Source organism: Grampus griseus, assembly GCF_964374135.1.
Source record: "Grampus griseus genome assembly, chromosome: 1".
Lineage (NCBI taxonomy): Eukaryota > Metazoa > Chordata > Mammalia > Artiodactyla > Delphinidae > Grampus > Grampus griseus.
Genome location: NC_139017.1, coordinates 171,384,345 through 171,398,008, shown reverse-complemented (window position 1 = coordinate 171,398,008; position 13,664 = coordinate 171,384,345). Strand labels below are relative to the sequence as shown.

At 56.2% G+C, this 13,664-nt stretch overlaps 1 protein-coding gene across 2 annotated transcripts in view; it reads left to right on the top strand.

Moving 5' to 3' along the window:
• Positions 1–13,664, top strand: part of PLEKHM2 (pleckstrin homology and RUN domain containing M2) — a 38,009-nt gene that overhangs the window by 18,391 nt on the left and 5,954 nt on the right. Inside the window, exons 2-9 of one of the 2 annotated variants that reach the window (XM_082654020.1) lie at positions 3,427–3,533; positions 3,925–4,034; positions 4,605–4,704; positions 5,327–5,414; positions 6,258–6,444; positions 7,765–7,824; positions 10,869–11,097; positions 12,592–13,437. In XM_082654020.1, coding sequence (XP_082510146.1) covers positions 3,427–3,533; positions 3,925–4,034; positions 4,605–4,704; positions 5,327–5,414; positions 6,258–6,444; positions 7,765–7,824; positions 10,869–11,097; positions 12,592–13,437 — 1,727 coding nt within the window. Of the gene's footprint in view, positions 1–3,052; positions 3,592–3,924; positions 4,035–4,604; positions 4,705–5,326; positions 5,415–6,257; positions 6,445–7,764; positions 7,825–10,868; positions 11,098–12,591; positions 13,438–13,664 lie in introns of those variants that run through there. The other variant, XM_082654021.1, reaches the window with a different exon arrangement.

Genomic DNA, 13,664 nt, shown 5'->3' with positions numbered 1-13,664 from the left:
TTATCCATTCATCTGTCAATGGACACCGAGATTTCTTCCATAGCTTGGCTGTTGTAAATAATGCTGCGTGAACCGTCCTGTGGCTTCATTATTCTTAAGAATGTTGCCTAGGGGCTTCCCTAGTGGCGCAGTGGTTAAGAATCCGCCTGCCAATGCAGGGGACACAGGTTCGAGCCCTGGTCCGGGAAGATTCCACATGCTGTGGAGCAGCTAAGCCCGTGCGCCACAACTACTGAGCCTGCATTCTAGAGCCCGTGAGCCACAACTACTGCAGCCCGCAAGCCACAACTACTGCAGCCCACTTGCCTAGAACCTGTGCTCCGCAACAGAAGCCACCGCAATGAGAAGCTGGCGCACCGCAACAAAGAGTAGCCCCCACACACCACAACTAGAGAAAGCCTGCACGCAGCAACAAAGACCCAACGCAGCCAATAGATAGATAGATAAAAGAATCTTGGCTAATGCTTACTGAGCACTCGTTGCTTACCGGGATCTATGCTAAGCCTTTTGCATGCGTTATATCATTTGATCCCCTAAACCAACAGACCTTTCTGCAATAATGGACTGATATCTATATCTACACTGTCCAGTACAGTCGCCACTGAACATTTGAAACGGGGCTAGTGCAACTAAAGAACTGGATTTTTACTTCTGTTTAATTTTAACTTTAATTAAATCCAAATAGTCACATGTAGCTAGTGGCTGGCTGTATTGGACAGCTCAGCTCTAAACTATCTTTTGAATCCATTTTACAGATGAGAAAAAAATGAGGGTTAGAGGGTTAATTTGCCAAAGCTACTCAGCTCTGTAGTAGCAGAGCCAGTCTTTGGACCCATGTTTCCTGTCCAGAGCCCTTGCTTTTCACCACCATGTTATACACTCTTTCTATTATACTTTTTGCAGAAATTGTCTCCTGGTTAATTGTCTCCTGGTTACAGACTGTTCCCTAATTCTTAGTACCATGTGTATGTATGCAGCCTCTCCCCTTCAAATGTGAAAGACCTATCCAGAGAAAGCTGGAAAACTTACCAAGTATGTAAAAAAAGACATGCATAAATGGAAAAAAAAATTCCATGTTCGTGGATGGAAAGACTCAGTTTTGCAAAAATACCATTTTTCGGGCTTCCCTGGTGGCGCAGTTGTTGAGAGTCCGCCTGCCGATGCAGGGGACGCGGGTTCGTGCCCCGGTCCGGGAAGATCCCACATGCCACGGAGCGGCTGGGCCCGTGAACCATGGCCGCTGAGCCTGCGCGTCCGGAGCCTGTGCTCCGCAATGGGAGAGGCCACAGCAGTGAGAGGCCTGCGTACCGCAAAAAAAAAAAAAAAAAAAAAAGAATGGAGTGGATCTGTATGTAATGATATGGAAGTATACGTTTGACGTATTGGAAGAAACATTGGATCAATTAGACAAAATAGTCTAGAAAAATGGCTTATTAAATCTTTTTCTATTAAGGAAAAGGTTTCAGAACAATGAGTACAGCGTGATCCCATTTCACTTTTTTTTCTTAAGTCTCTGTATGCAGGAAAAGAGTTGGGAGGGCACACACACAGGCTGTTCCCACTGGGGGACAGGGGAGAGGAGGTCTTTACATTTATACACACTTGCATGTTGCTTAAACTTTTACAATGAGCAAATACTGCTTTCAGAATATTTATTTTTTAAGGTATCTTGACCTGAAAAAGGAGTCCGAGTTCCAGCCATGGCTCCCTCACTTAGCTGAAAATCATAGTGAAGGACTTAACCTTTGTTGGCCTTAGTCACCTTCTCTGTTTAAAAATAAATCAGGGGGCTTCTCTGGTGGCGCAGTGGTTGAGAGTCCGCCTGCCGATGCAGGGGACGCGGGTTTGTGCCCCGGTCCGGGAAGATGCCACGTACCGCGGAGCGGTTGGGCCCGTGAGCCATGGCCGCTGAGCCTGCACGTCAAGATCAGTAAAATTTTAAACTTTTCCATGTTTTTCAAGCATGGTGGGTGTGGCTACTTTTATAATCAAGAAAATAAATAAGCCTCTGTTTTCCTTCTTTAATAAGGGAGTTGTACTAGTTCTCTAAAGATCCTTCCAGTTCTAACATCTAAGAATCTCTGATCTCAGATTTACTTGGACTTTGAAATTAAAAACAAAAAAAACAAAAAAAACCTGGCCCCCGACGTCATGGTTCTCAGTACTAAGCCGTGCAGGCATACCTTCGGCCACTGCAGTTTTCGTAGGCTCTTTGCTCTTTCTTTCAGTTCTAGAAACCTCTCCTCCTGGGGCTCTGTTTTGCCTGCCTCTTGGAAGGAGGGGCAGACCCTGCAGGACCGAGGCCTGTCCGGGGCCAGCAGGGCTGCTGGGCTTACTCCAGGCCACAGAGTAAGAGAAGCTATTTTTGTTGTGGGAGCTGCATTGTTGGCTTCTCGCCAAGAGCGCGTGCTTGCGGGCGTGGTCGATGTGTCCTGTCTGCTGCTGCTGTCTCTACCACTGCTTCCAGAAAAAACCTGAGAGCACGTTTCCCCAGAACCAGGAGCTTAAACCTGAGACGGGTGTACAGGGATGGGTGCTCTTTTTTGTGTGTTCTTCCCCTTCTGGACATTAGAAGGGCAGCAGCAGACCAGAGTGTGGCCCAATGAAGTGGGAAAGACTTTTCTCCCGGCGCTTCGCCTGACAGGGCCCCCTCCTCACTGTGGCTGCAGAGAACTCAGTCCTGATCTGGGCTTTCTTGGCCTTAACAGAGCTGAGCGAGCTGCCCTCACCTCCGTCAGCCTGCTGGGGTTTCCTCAGGCTGCAGCTCATCTCGCCTACTGGCCAAATCTCCTGTTTTCAGTCCAGCCTGGGAACAGTGTCCTTCTTGGTGTGGGGCTTGACCTGAGCCTGGCAAGGTACCTGGATCCTTATCCAGCCTGGCCGGCTTCCTCAGGTAAGTCCAGCGTCCCATGTCAGCCTCTGGCAAGAAGGCCGTTGGAGCAGGTGCCCACGTCCATCAGCCCTTAGTTTGTGCAGAGGGACAGCTCCAGGCCGGGCCACCGTGTGACCAACTCCAGGGGCGGGGCAGGGGGATTTACACTGGGCACTGAGTGTTCATTTATATGCGTAGCACTGTAGGTAGTGCCCCTGGAGTTGTGTAGCTCGGCGGCCCTGGCTTGAAGCCTGGTACCACCGGACACCCACATCATAGACCATGAATTCCTCACCAGCATCGAGCTGTCATCGTGCCAAGCACTTACTGAGTGCCTCGTGGGGACTGGGCTCTAAGTGTCCTCCTGTGCCTCTGGAACATGCAGTATAGGATAAGCAGTTGGTGGAGGCAGTTTGAGGTCGACTCTCTGCTGGTCAACACAGATACATCCTTTGACTGGTTTTCTCAGCTCCCTTCTTGATTCCAGAACTTCCATGGCCCTCCTCTTTATTACCCATTTCTAATCTGGGGGAACTGCCTTTTTTCCCTTTCAGTTGCAGAGCTACTTTGCTGCATGTGAAGATGAGACCCCTGCCATCCGGAACCACGACAAGGTCCTGCAGCGTCTGTGTGAGCACTTGGACCACGCCCTGCTCTATGGGTAAGGAGGTGGCCTCTGGAGAGGACAGTACAGAGCAGCAGGGCAGGACCCCGAGCCCGTGAGTAGCCCTCAGAGGGAAGTCCCTAGCCTCGTCTGCCTTTTATTTCTTCTTTCCCTTAGCAGAAAACGATTTGTCTCACTCAGGTGGGCTGCAGACTGTCTGGGGTTATCCCAGTAATCCGTCTCTGAGCGGGCATGAATGACTGGGGAAAGGATTAGCGACAGATGAAATGATGGTGTGAAGGCCTGGTGGCTGCCTGGGGGTCCCGCTGGGAATCCCTTGCTTTCAGCCTTGGGCTTCCTCCTGACACGAAGGCTGGTGGACCAACTGACTGCAGCTTCCCAGGGTGGCCCCGTTTAGGTCATAGCAGCTCCTGTCCTGTTTTCTCAGACTGCAAGACCTCTCATCTGGCTACTGGGTGCTCGTGGTGCATTTCACCCGGAGAGAGGCCATCAAGCAGATCGAGGTGCTGCAGCACGTGGCCACCAACCTGGGACGCAGTGAGTAGTACCGGGGGGACTCGGCGACGGGACCAGTCCCGCCCTCCCTGTGGGCAGCTTGGGGCTCAGGTGTGACCTCAGGGTCTGCCCGGGAGGCCGAGTGCCTTGTGGTGTCCAGTGGCGGAGGCTGGTTAAAATGCCAGCGCCCTCCACGAGGCCTCTCTTCATCCCGCACATGACATTTGGCCGGAGCATCGTGGCTGTGAGGAGGGAAAGTGAGATGCTGAAGAGAGCGGGGCTCCTAACAAATCCCAGCCCGAGCACCTAGTGGGGGGGGTCTCGCCTCTCTCCCTGAGCCAGGGTCAGTGTCAGCTACAGGATCAGTGAAAAGTCCTTGCACTTCTCAACCCATCTGGAGTTTGCGACCTGCCCCGTTCATCCAAGTGTCCTGGCCAGTTACAGGCTAGGGTCTGACGGGGAAAATCAAGGTCTCAGCGTGCGGTGCTCCGTCAGGAGAGAAGGCTGCTGGGGCGCTGGCTCCCCTCCGCCATTCTTGCTGCCCTTCCCGCCCTTGCTGGGCCAAGGAAAGCCAGCACCCCTTAGTGGCTTACTCCTGCCCTTTGTCTGCAGGCCGGGCCTGGCTGTACCTGGCCCTCAACGAGAACTCCCTGGAGAGCTACCTGCGGCTGTTCCAGGAGAACCTGGGTCTCCTGCACAAGTACTACGTCAAGTGAGTGTCCGGAGCGCTGTCTCACGCCGCTCCAGGGCGCCCGAGCCCCGTCCCAAAGTCTCCCGTCACACGCAGACACCGCGCTGTGGCACCCCGAGGCCTAGCCTGGTGGTGCGTGCTGAGGACACGATGATGGCCAGAGGGCCAGTGGAGCTTGCCTGTGCCGGCCCTGGCCGGGTGTGCTGGTTCCGGCCGGGCTCCTGGGAGCGATTTGGTGCCTAGTCGGCCCCTGCCCGATCCCCCACCCAGGCCTCAGTCCTGACTGGAGGCTCAGCCTCTGCTGGGGTTGCCGTGGGAACAGGGGATTTAGAGCAGCTGCCAGAGCTGCTGCGGCCCCGCCCCGTATCTGAAGACACAGGCAGGGCAGTAAAGTGTCATACGGCCCCGAAGCCAACCGGAGAGTGCTGGAAGGGGGTGGGTGGAGACACAGGCAGGGCAGTAAAGTGTCGTACGGCCCCGAAGTCAGCCGGAGAGCGCTGGAAGGGGGTGGGTGAAGACCGCATCAAGCTTGGGGTGGAGGGATGCCACATGCCTAACCTCAGCGCAGCTGGCTTGCGGGGGAGGCGGGGCCGCGCTGGTAACCAGACCCAGAACTACCCTCGCCCCTTCCCGTGTCTCGCAGGAATGCCCTGGTCTGCAGCCATGACCACCTGACCCTCTTCCTGACCTTGGTGTCTGGGCTGGAGTTCATTCGGTTCGACCTGGACCTGGTGAGACGCCACGGCTCTCGCTGCTCCTGGGGGCAGAGGGGCGGGCGGGTTGGGCGCGTGGTCCCGCTCAGGGAGCCTGACGGGTGTGACTGAGTCTGAGCGCCGTCCTTTCCGTTCAGGTGAGGGAACAGCTCAGGGTCTGACCAGTGGAACGGTGTGGGGTTGAGGTGATTCTCTCTTGGCCAGAATTCCTGGTTTGGGGGACTCCTTCCTGTCTCTCTGTCCCACATTGGAGAAAAGCCGCATTGCCTGGAGCATTTTAGCACTGGAGTATTCTCCTTCGTGATCAGGACGTGAGTCGTCGTTGAGAGACGAGGCAGGTTCATCCCTGTGCCTCCCGGGATCCTGCAAGCCTCTCAGCTCCCTGCTTCCCGGCCTCCCTCACGGTCACGGTCACGGTCACGCACTGGAGAGGTGCAGGGCGGCCCAGGAGCTGCAGAAGCTCCTCTGCGGTCTTGTCAAGATGCGCGCAGCCGCCCCGTCCTAATTGGGTCACCAGCCTAGGTCCCAACCCCGGCAGCACAGACCGGAAGAGGAACTTGGCTACTGAAAAGTAGTAGAAACTGGAGCAAATGAGCGACTCTAATATACAAGAGGTCAAGGAGGGTCAGAAGGCCCAGTGGGCACTGTCATCTCTGGGCCCCAAGTCCACAGCCTTACAAACCACAGCCGTTCACAGTCCTCCTTTGAACAGCTTATTTCTGGGTTTAGCACCTTAAGGACATAGATTTCCAAAGAAACACCGGCCTGGGAGGGTGTGAAGGCAGATCCTTGGAAGGCCGTGCCTTTGGGTCCACCCAGGCCTCCCATCACCCAAGCCTGCCTCTCCCCTTCTCTCCCCAGGACGCCCCCTACTTAGACTTGGCCCCCTACATGCCCGACTACTACAAACCCCAGTACCTGCTGGACTTTGAAGACCGCCTCCCCAGCTCGGTCCACGGCTCGGACAGCCTCTCCCTCAACTCCTTCAACTCCGTCACCTCCACCACCCTGGAGTGGGACGACAGTGCCATCGCCCCATCTAGTGAGGGTGAGTGCCCGGGGCGGGGAGGGTCCGGCCTCTGTGGCGAAACGGATTTGGAGCCGCGTAAGCCTGGCTGAGGGGAGTCTTTCTTGGCTGGTTCTGGTCCAGTGGTGGAAATTCGGAGTTAAACGGGGCCAGTCGTTTCCCAGATCTTCATTTCCCCAGAGTCCCTGTGGTGGCTCAAAAACTGATACTGGGGGTAAAAAGCCAAAGTGAGATCTTACGAATGTTAGACCCTTTTGCAGAAACCTGTAGCCATATGCCCAGGGCCGTTCTCTGAGGTCGGGGGGATTAGCAGGGCAGCCTGGAAACTCTTCCTGACATTCCAGGGGTGAGTGCCACCCACTTCGGGGGAGTTCATCCTACCCTCGATTTTAGGTGGAAAGAGTCTATAAGCGACCCCTAGACGGAGGAGGGAGGACCCGATGGGTCTAAAGTTTGGAGGAAGACTCGCCCCCCTTTCCCATGGGTCCATCGATTTCCGAGTCCCTCCCGTACCTGCCAGCATGTTGGAGGTGTTCACACTCATCACACTCATGCCATCAAAGACTGAAAACGTCCTCACGCCTGTGGGTCATTTGTTATCTTGGTCCAACAACTGGTTGGAACAGCCTGATTTCTTCCAAACCTTCGGCCTCCGTGTTCATCTAATAAAACTGGCTGTTCTCCCCCTCGTCGCCTGTGGGGACCAGAGCTCTTCATTTATGGGACCCCACCTGCAGGGAAGGGGCTCCAAGCACAAGTTCAGCCCCAGGGACTCCCTACAATTGCATTAACATTGAGACCTTGACCCTCTTCTTTCTTTATTTCTGCCTGTGCTGTGGCGCTATGTCCCAGGGAGGGACATAGACCCGCTGTTAGCAAGGCCTGTGTCGCTCGTTGTAGAAGCAGGAGATGGCAGCTCAGTCTCCTTGGGTTGGGCTCAGGGGCTTTCGCCAGAAGCTGGAGGGACAGGCCTCAAGGGAGCTGCCAGATTGCCCAGGGAAAGAAGTGTCCCCTTGAGCCCACCTCATCTCAGCTGCTGGGGGTGGAGGGAAGGAAAGCAGGGACAGGAAAGGAGGTTAGGTACAGGGGAGCCATGTCCTTCTGGGGTTGGAACCGATTGCCCCCAGGTCTTTCTAGCTGGTCAGAGGCTACTGGGCCAGTACCGGAGCTGAGAAGGAGCTGGGGTCCTCAAAGTTCCCCTGATGTTGTCAGATAAAATGTAGAAAGTTTAATTTTTCCTCTCTTGTTTTCTCCCAATGTCTCCCACCCTGTTGCCCCCACCCTCCCTGCCCTTCCACTGCCTGTGTTTCTAATCTTCAGTTTTGTCCCTCATTTTTATAGATTATGATTTTGGAGATGTGTTTCCAGCAGTGCCGTCTGTACCCAGCACAGACTGGGAAGGTGGGACAGAGTCCGCTGTTACCCTCTTTTCCTGTTTTGCAACGTTTCCATACCAAGCTTGCTGCATGATTCAAAATCAGCTCATTATTTATAATAATGTCAATGATCATAATAAAGCCAAGTTTGGTGTTCTGGTAGATGGAATTCTGCAGTAGGAGAACTTGACCTTGAGTCCTAGGCCAACCCCTTCTCCCAGTGCAGGACTCCTGCCTTTATGCAGTGGCCCTGTGGAGTCACTAAGTGCCTGCGTTTCGGGGACACAGGGATCACCCTTCCTGACTCCAGTGCCAATCGATGCACCAGATGTGCGCAGGGAAACACTGCCTTTGAACATGTGGGTTGTAGGCTCCTATTCAGGTCAGATGCGCTTCTGTGTCAGAAGCATCAGGAAGCAAAGGCAGAGGGGCTCGATTCTGTTCTTAATGGCTTCCCCTCGGGTGTTTTTGAAAGAGACTGAGGTCCAAATGAGGGAAATTGCCCTGGCATGACTGAAACTCCCTCTAGGGAGATTCTCTTTGAAGTTTTAAGGCCGACTAAAATAAAATCTGTCAACCCTCCCACCCTGTCCACTAGGTGGCAGCAATGCTTGGGCATTTTTCTGCTGGTGACGCCACTTCTGGGCTCGAGAACAGTCATGAGGATTCCTGGGATCATTCCAAGCAGAGGGCATGTTTCTGAGAAGGTTAATCCTTCCTCCTTAAAGCTGAGGCCATAACCAGACCCGCCTTACTAAACAGCCTCTTGCCCTGTGGGCCACTTCCACCCAGGATGGGGGCAGGGGGGCAGCCTCTGGAGGAGGAGGTGCCGACTGGTCACCCAGAGCCGCGGGACGGCGGTTCTCCCTGCTGCTCGGAGCTGAGCCCCGTGTTGTTAGAGCCGCCATCTGATAGATGATCTTTTCCCAAGTAACGCAAGTGTGCAATAGCTTAAGTTAGAGGGAAGATATCGCATTGGGAAAAATAAATTATGTCATCTGGCCAACAGAGTACCATGGAAGAGTCCCCCGTTTTAAGTTAAGATGAGCTTGAAATCCAGAATTCCATCATAACAACATCATTTATCCTTTCAGCCTCTCTTCTCGCAGCGCACATGCTGGGCATTGATTCCGCCCCCCTCCCCCCTAACAACTAACCTCCTCCTGACCCAGCTACCTGCTGCCTGTTGCAGTCACTTCACAAGCAGGGCCTGAGACTCGTCTGCAGCCCTCCAGAGCTCCGTGTGGCCTGAGAACTAACAGCCCAGTCACACTGCTTGCTCGGGCCGGGCCGGGCTCCAGGGCGGGCTGAGATTGTCCCAGCAGCCATCTCCTGCTTTCCTGAGTCCCTAGAGCACTGAAGCCTCCCTGAGCCGGTTCTGGAAGCTTCCTTGGGGAGGCTTTGTCTTCTCCTCAGACCTGGAGGAGAGCAGGATTTGGAGGGCAGCTCTGGGCCCTGGGGTGGGGACTGGGGAGGCCTTCCCATGGTCCTTGGCTCATTTACATAACTGGGGGGTAGGGACTTCCCTGGCGGTCCAGTTGGTTAAGACTCTGCGCTCCCACTGCAGGGGGCACGGCACGGGTTTGATCCCCGGTCGGGGAACTAAGATCCCGCGTGCTGCTGCGCAGCACAGCCAGAAAAAAACCAGAACTGGTGGGTATCCCAGCCTTGACCCCCACCACGTCCGATGGTCTGCTTGCCCACCTCTTGGGACCCCCTCCCCAAGGGGGATGTAACCGCACATCTCGGGCTGGACCAGGAACGCGTGGGCTTGGCAGGAGGCCTCTTTCACGCTGAAGGGCAGGCTTTTCTGCGTCTGAGAACCAGGGTTCTGGCTGGGGTCCCTGGACATCTGAAGACAGTCTCATATTTCACTAGTGTCTTTCTGGCAGAGCTGGGAGTTGCTTTTTGCCCCCTCATTTGTCCTTATATTAAGAGACAGTGTACTTCTGATGATGTGCTGCGTCAGCAGACAGCTGCCCAGTGGTTTCCAAGATCCACTAAGCAGGTTGGCCCTTCCAGGTGAGGCTGAGGGTGGGAAGCATGTTTGCCACGTCTCCTCTGGCAGATAAAGGCCAGCAAGATGTGTGCGAGCTGCAGCTGGAGCGTGAACATCCTGTGTGCTTTGCCGTTAACTGTCACCCAGGCTCTTCTGCCAGCATGGGCGGCCTCCCATCTGCCACTGGATAAACACCCTATGTGCTTTCATGCTGACACTCCCTCCCCTCTGCGTCCCGTTCCAGTGACCTGGGATGGATGGTTGGAGGTGAGGGCAGCTGTTAAACCAGCTCCTCTCTAGAGGGGCTGCGTCATCTCCCGGGGGGAGCCCTGGGAGAGAGTGTGCCCAGAGAGGACCAGTAGGCAGGCTGAGGTTTGGATGAAATGGAGTTCTCAGCACCCGCCTTAAAGGGGTGCCCGGTGGGATATCGAAGGAGAAGGGCCCACAAGGCATCTGTGGCGGCGAGGGGCAGCCGCTCTGCGCACCTTTCTTTCTCTGCCCTGGGTCCTCCTTCCTGCCCCTCCCCCTCGCTCTTCACCCTTGGACCCTATCCTGGCCTTGCAGCCTCTGCACCCCTCATTTTCTCTGATCCTGGCTCTCTTCTCTCTTCCTTTGTTCCTTTGTATCTGCCACTGTGGGGGACCCTTCAGAGGGCTTTGGGTATCTCAGTCTGGTCGGGGGTGTCTGGCGCTAAAGGAGGCTCTAAGGTTAAGCTGAGAGGTGTGCAGCCCATCTTCTGAGGCATCAGGGTCACCATCCCCAAGGGTCTTAAGCCTGGAGGCTGCTTAACCTTGGAGCTCTTAACTCAAACTTGGCCACATTGTTGTGAGCTCTCGGTGGGGGGGGGGGGGGGCCCAGTGGTGGTGGTGGTGGCATTCCTCCAAGTTGCTCTTAAAGCACAAATCCCGTGTCCTGTTGGCCTGGGGCTTCTACTCCTGAAACGAGGCCACCCCGATCAGATTTCCCTGAAAAGAACTCACCTGCCTCCCTCTTGAGATAAGGCATGCTTTGGGGGCCTGTGGTCCCCAGCTGGTGTCTGACGGGCTGTCTCGTGTTTCCTGTTCTCCCAGATGGAGACCTCACAGACACTGTCAGTGGCCCCCGCTCTACTGCCTCGGACCCGGCCAGCAGCAAGGCTTCCACCAAGAGTCCCACCCAGCGCCACAACCCCTTCAATGAGGACCAGGCAGAGACCGTGTCCTCCTCCGACACCACCCCTGTGCACACCGCCTCTCAGGAGAAGGGGGAGCCCCATACCCCGGACTTGCCAGACACCTGCACAGAGCTCGAGGTCATCAGGTCAGTGGGGAGGGGCCTCGAGAAGCTGGGTGAGTGTCCTGGTGTCCATCCTGTCCACTCCTAGCATCACTTTTTAGTGCACGCAGAGTAGGACCTTCTCCCCCCCGGAGGGCATTTGGACATCTTCCCGGAGACTAGGTACCTCACCCCTGCTCAGTAGTTCTTTGATCAAGAGGAAACAGAGGGCCCGAGTCTGGAAGATGGGTGACACAGGCATCAACATGGCCGGCCTCTGGGGCCGTGCCCAGACTGCTGGGGCATTTGTCTGGTCTATCCAGAAAGCACCTTCAGCCTGGACTTCGTTCCAAGGGAGTTCTTGGACATTAGAGCACAATTTCTGAGATTCGTACTAATTCTAGTTCAGCATGGCTCGCTGCAAGAAGAGCATCTTCATCGTACTGCTGGGGACGTAACAAGGAAGGAGGAGGTGGGTGGCAGGTTGGGAAACTCTTGGCCCAGAGCCTCCTCGGCTCCCTGACCTCCCTGGCTCCTGCTCTGGAGTCTCTCCACCCTGAATAAGAAGATGTGCACGTCAGACCTCCCAGAGGCTTGCCGGCCCAGGGTGGGGGAATTGCTCCCCAGTGACTGGAGCCAGGAGTCCAGCTCCCACAGGCTGGTTGGAGTCCAGAGCAGCTTGAGTGGTTCAGACCCAGGGTTGCTTAGCCAGGCCCACTTCAGCCAACTCGAACCAAGGAGTTTGAGCTCAGAAGGCTTTGATTCTTTTGAATTATCCTAATGACCCTGCACGGCAAGGAGGGTCAGCTCAGGGTCGGCTGCCCACATCCTAGGGGGAGGCTGAGTAGAGGGGGCCACTGCTCTGACCAGCCATGGCCTGTTTTTGTTCCCTAGAGCACAGCTAGCCCAGTGGTACCATCAGCTAGAACTCACAGGACCCGCTCAGGGCTTCCTCTGGCCGCTGCCGTCTGTGCCTCCCTCGTGCTGGCCCTGCCTCTGCCGGCAGTGGGAAGTACTTGGGGCCTGAGCTGCTGTCGGCCCCGGCCTCCCGCCTAGTGCTGCCTGGGACCGCTGAAGCTCTGGCTGTGCTCTCAGAGGTCCCTCGCCCAGGATCACCTCTTTTGAAAGACATTGTTTTTTAAATGATTTTTTTTTTTTTTTTTTTTTGGCTGCGTTGGGTCTTTGTTGCTGTGTGCGGGCTTTCTCTAGTTGCGGCGAGCGGGGGCTGCTCTTCGTTGCGGTGCACCGGCTTCTCATTACGGTGGCTTCTCTTGTTGTGGAGCACGGGCTCTAGGCCCATGGGCTTCAGTAGTTGCAGCACACGGGCTCAGTAGTTGTGGCTCGTGGGCTTAGTTGCTCCGCAGCATGTGGGATCTTCCCAGACCAGGGCTCGAACCCATGTCGCCTGCACTGGCAGGCGGATTCTTAACCACTGAGCCACCAAGGAAGTCCCAGATCACCTCTTTGGACCCAACCCATCTCGTTGCCCTCAGTACTGGGGTGCTCAGATTCAAACCTCTCCCCATCACTACCATCTAGGGTCACCAAGAAGAAGAAAACTGGCAAGAAGAAGAAGCCCAGATCGGATGAGGAAGCAAGTCCACTCCACCCGGCCTCTACCCAGCACACGTGTGCCAGGCGGGGCAGTGGTGACACCCTCGTCAGCAGCCCAGGCCCCGGGCGGGTCTCCCCAGACAAGACCCTCGCCTCCGCCGGGGAGGAGACAGAGGGGCCCGGCAGCACAGCCGAGGGCAGCGAGCGCTCAGAGCCCGGCCAGGTGGGCCTGCTTATCCCCGAGATGAAGGACACCTCCATGGAGTGCTTGGGGCAGCCCCTGAGTAAGGTCATTGATCAGCTCCACGGGCAGCTGGACCCCAGCACCTGGTGCTCCCACGTCGAGCCCCCCAACCAGTCCTTTCGGACTGGCTCTCCCGGGGACGCCCCGGAGAGGCCGCCATTTTGCGACTTTAGTGAGGGGCTTCCAGCCCCAATGGACTTCTACCGCTTTACCGTCGAGAGTCCAAGTACTGTTGCATCAGGTGGCGGCCACCATGACCCTGCAGGGCCTGGCCAACCGCTGCATGTTCCTGGTAGCCCTGCGGCTGCTGGCCAAGAAGAAGAGGGAGGAGGACGAGGGCCGGGACAGGCGCCTCGGCCCCTAGAGGACACCCCGGGGGAGACGCAGGAGCCAGAGGCCCAGGAGCTGGAGACCCGGTTGCCCCTGGTCGGTGAGGGACCCGTGCCTGAGCAGGAGCCTGGGACCCAGGAAACTCTTTGCCAACTCAAGCGAGACCAGCCCAGCCCTTGTCTGAGCAGCGCCGAGGACTCTGGGGTGGATGAGGGGCAGGGGAGCCCTTCGGAGATGAGCCACTCGGCAGAGTTCAGGTGAGCCAGTCTGTCTATGCCGCTTGCCTGAGACGCCCCTGTCGTCGATCAGGGCACGTTGGGCATCTGCCCTCCAAGTACACCAAGCACGACTCCCGGAAGACCTAGCCTGGGCTGGGAGGTAGGAGGGGGGTGCGGTCCTCCCCTCCCTCACTTTGGCTCCTGGTGGGGGGCGGAGCCGCTGCCAACATGAGACCTCGGGGTGCCTGCCTCGGCCCCGTGCATGT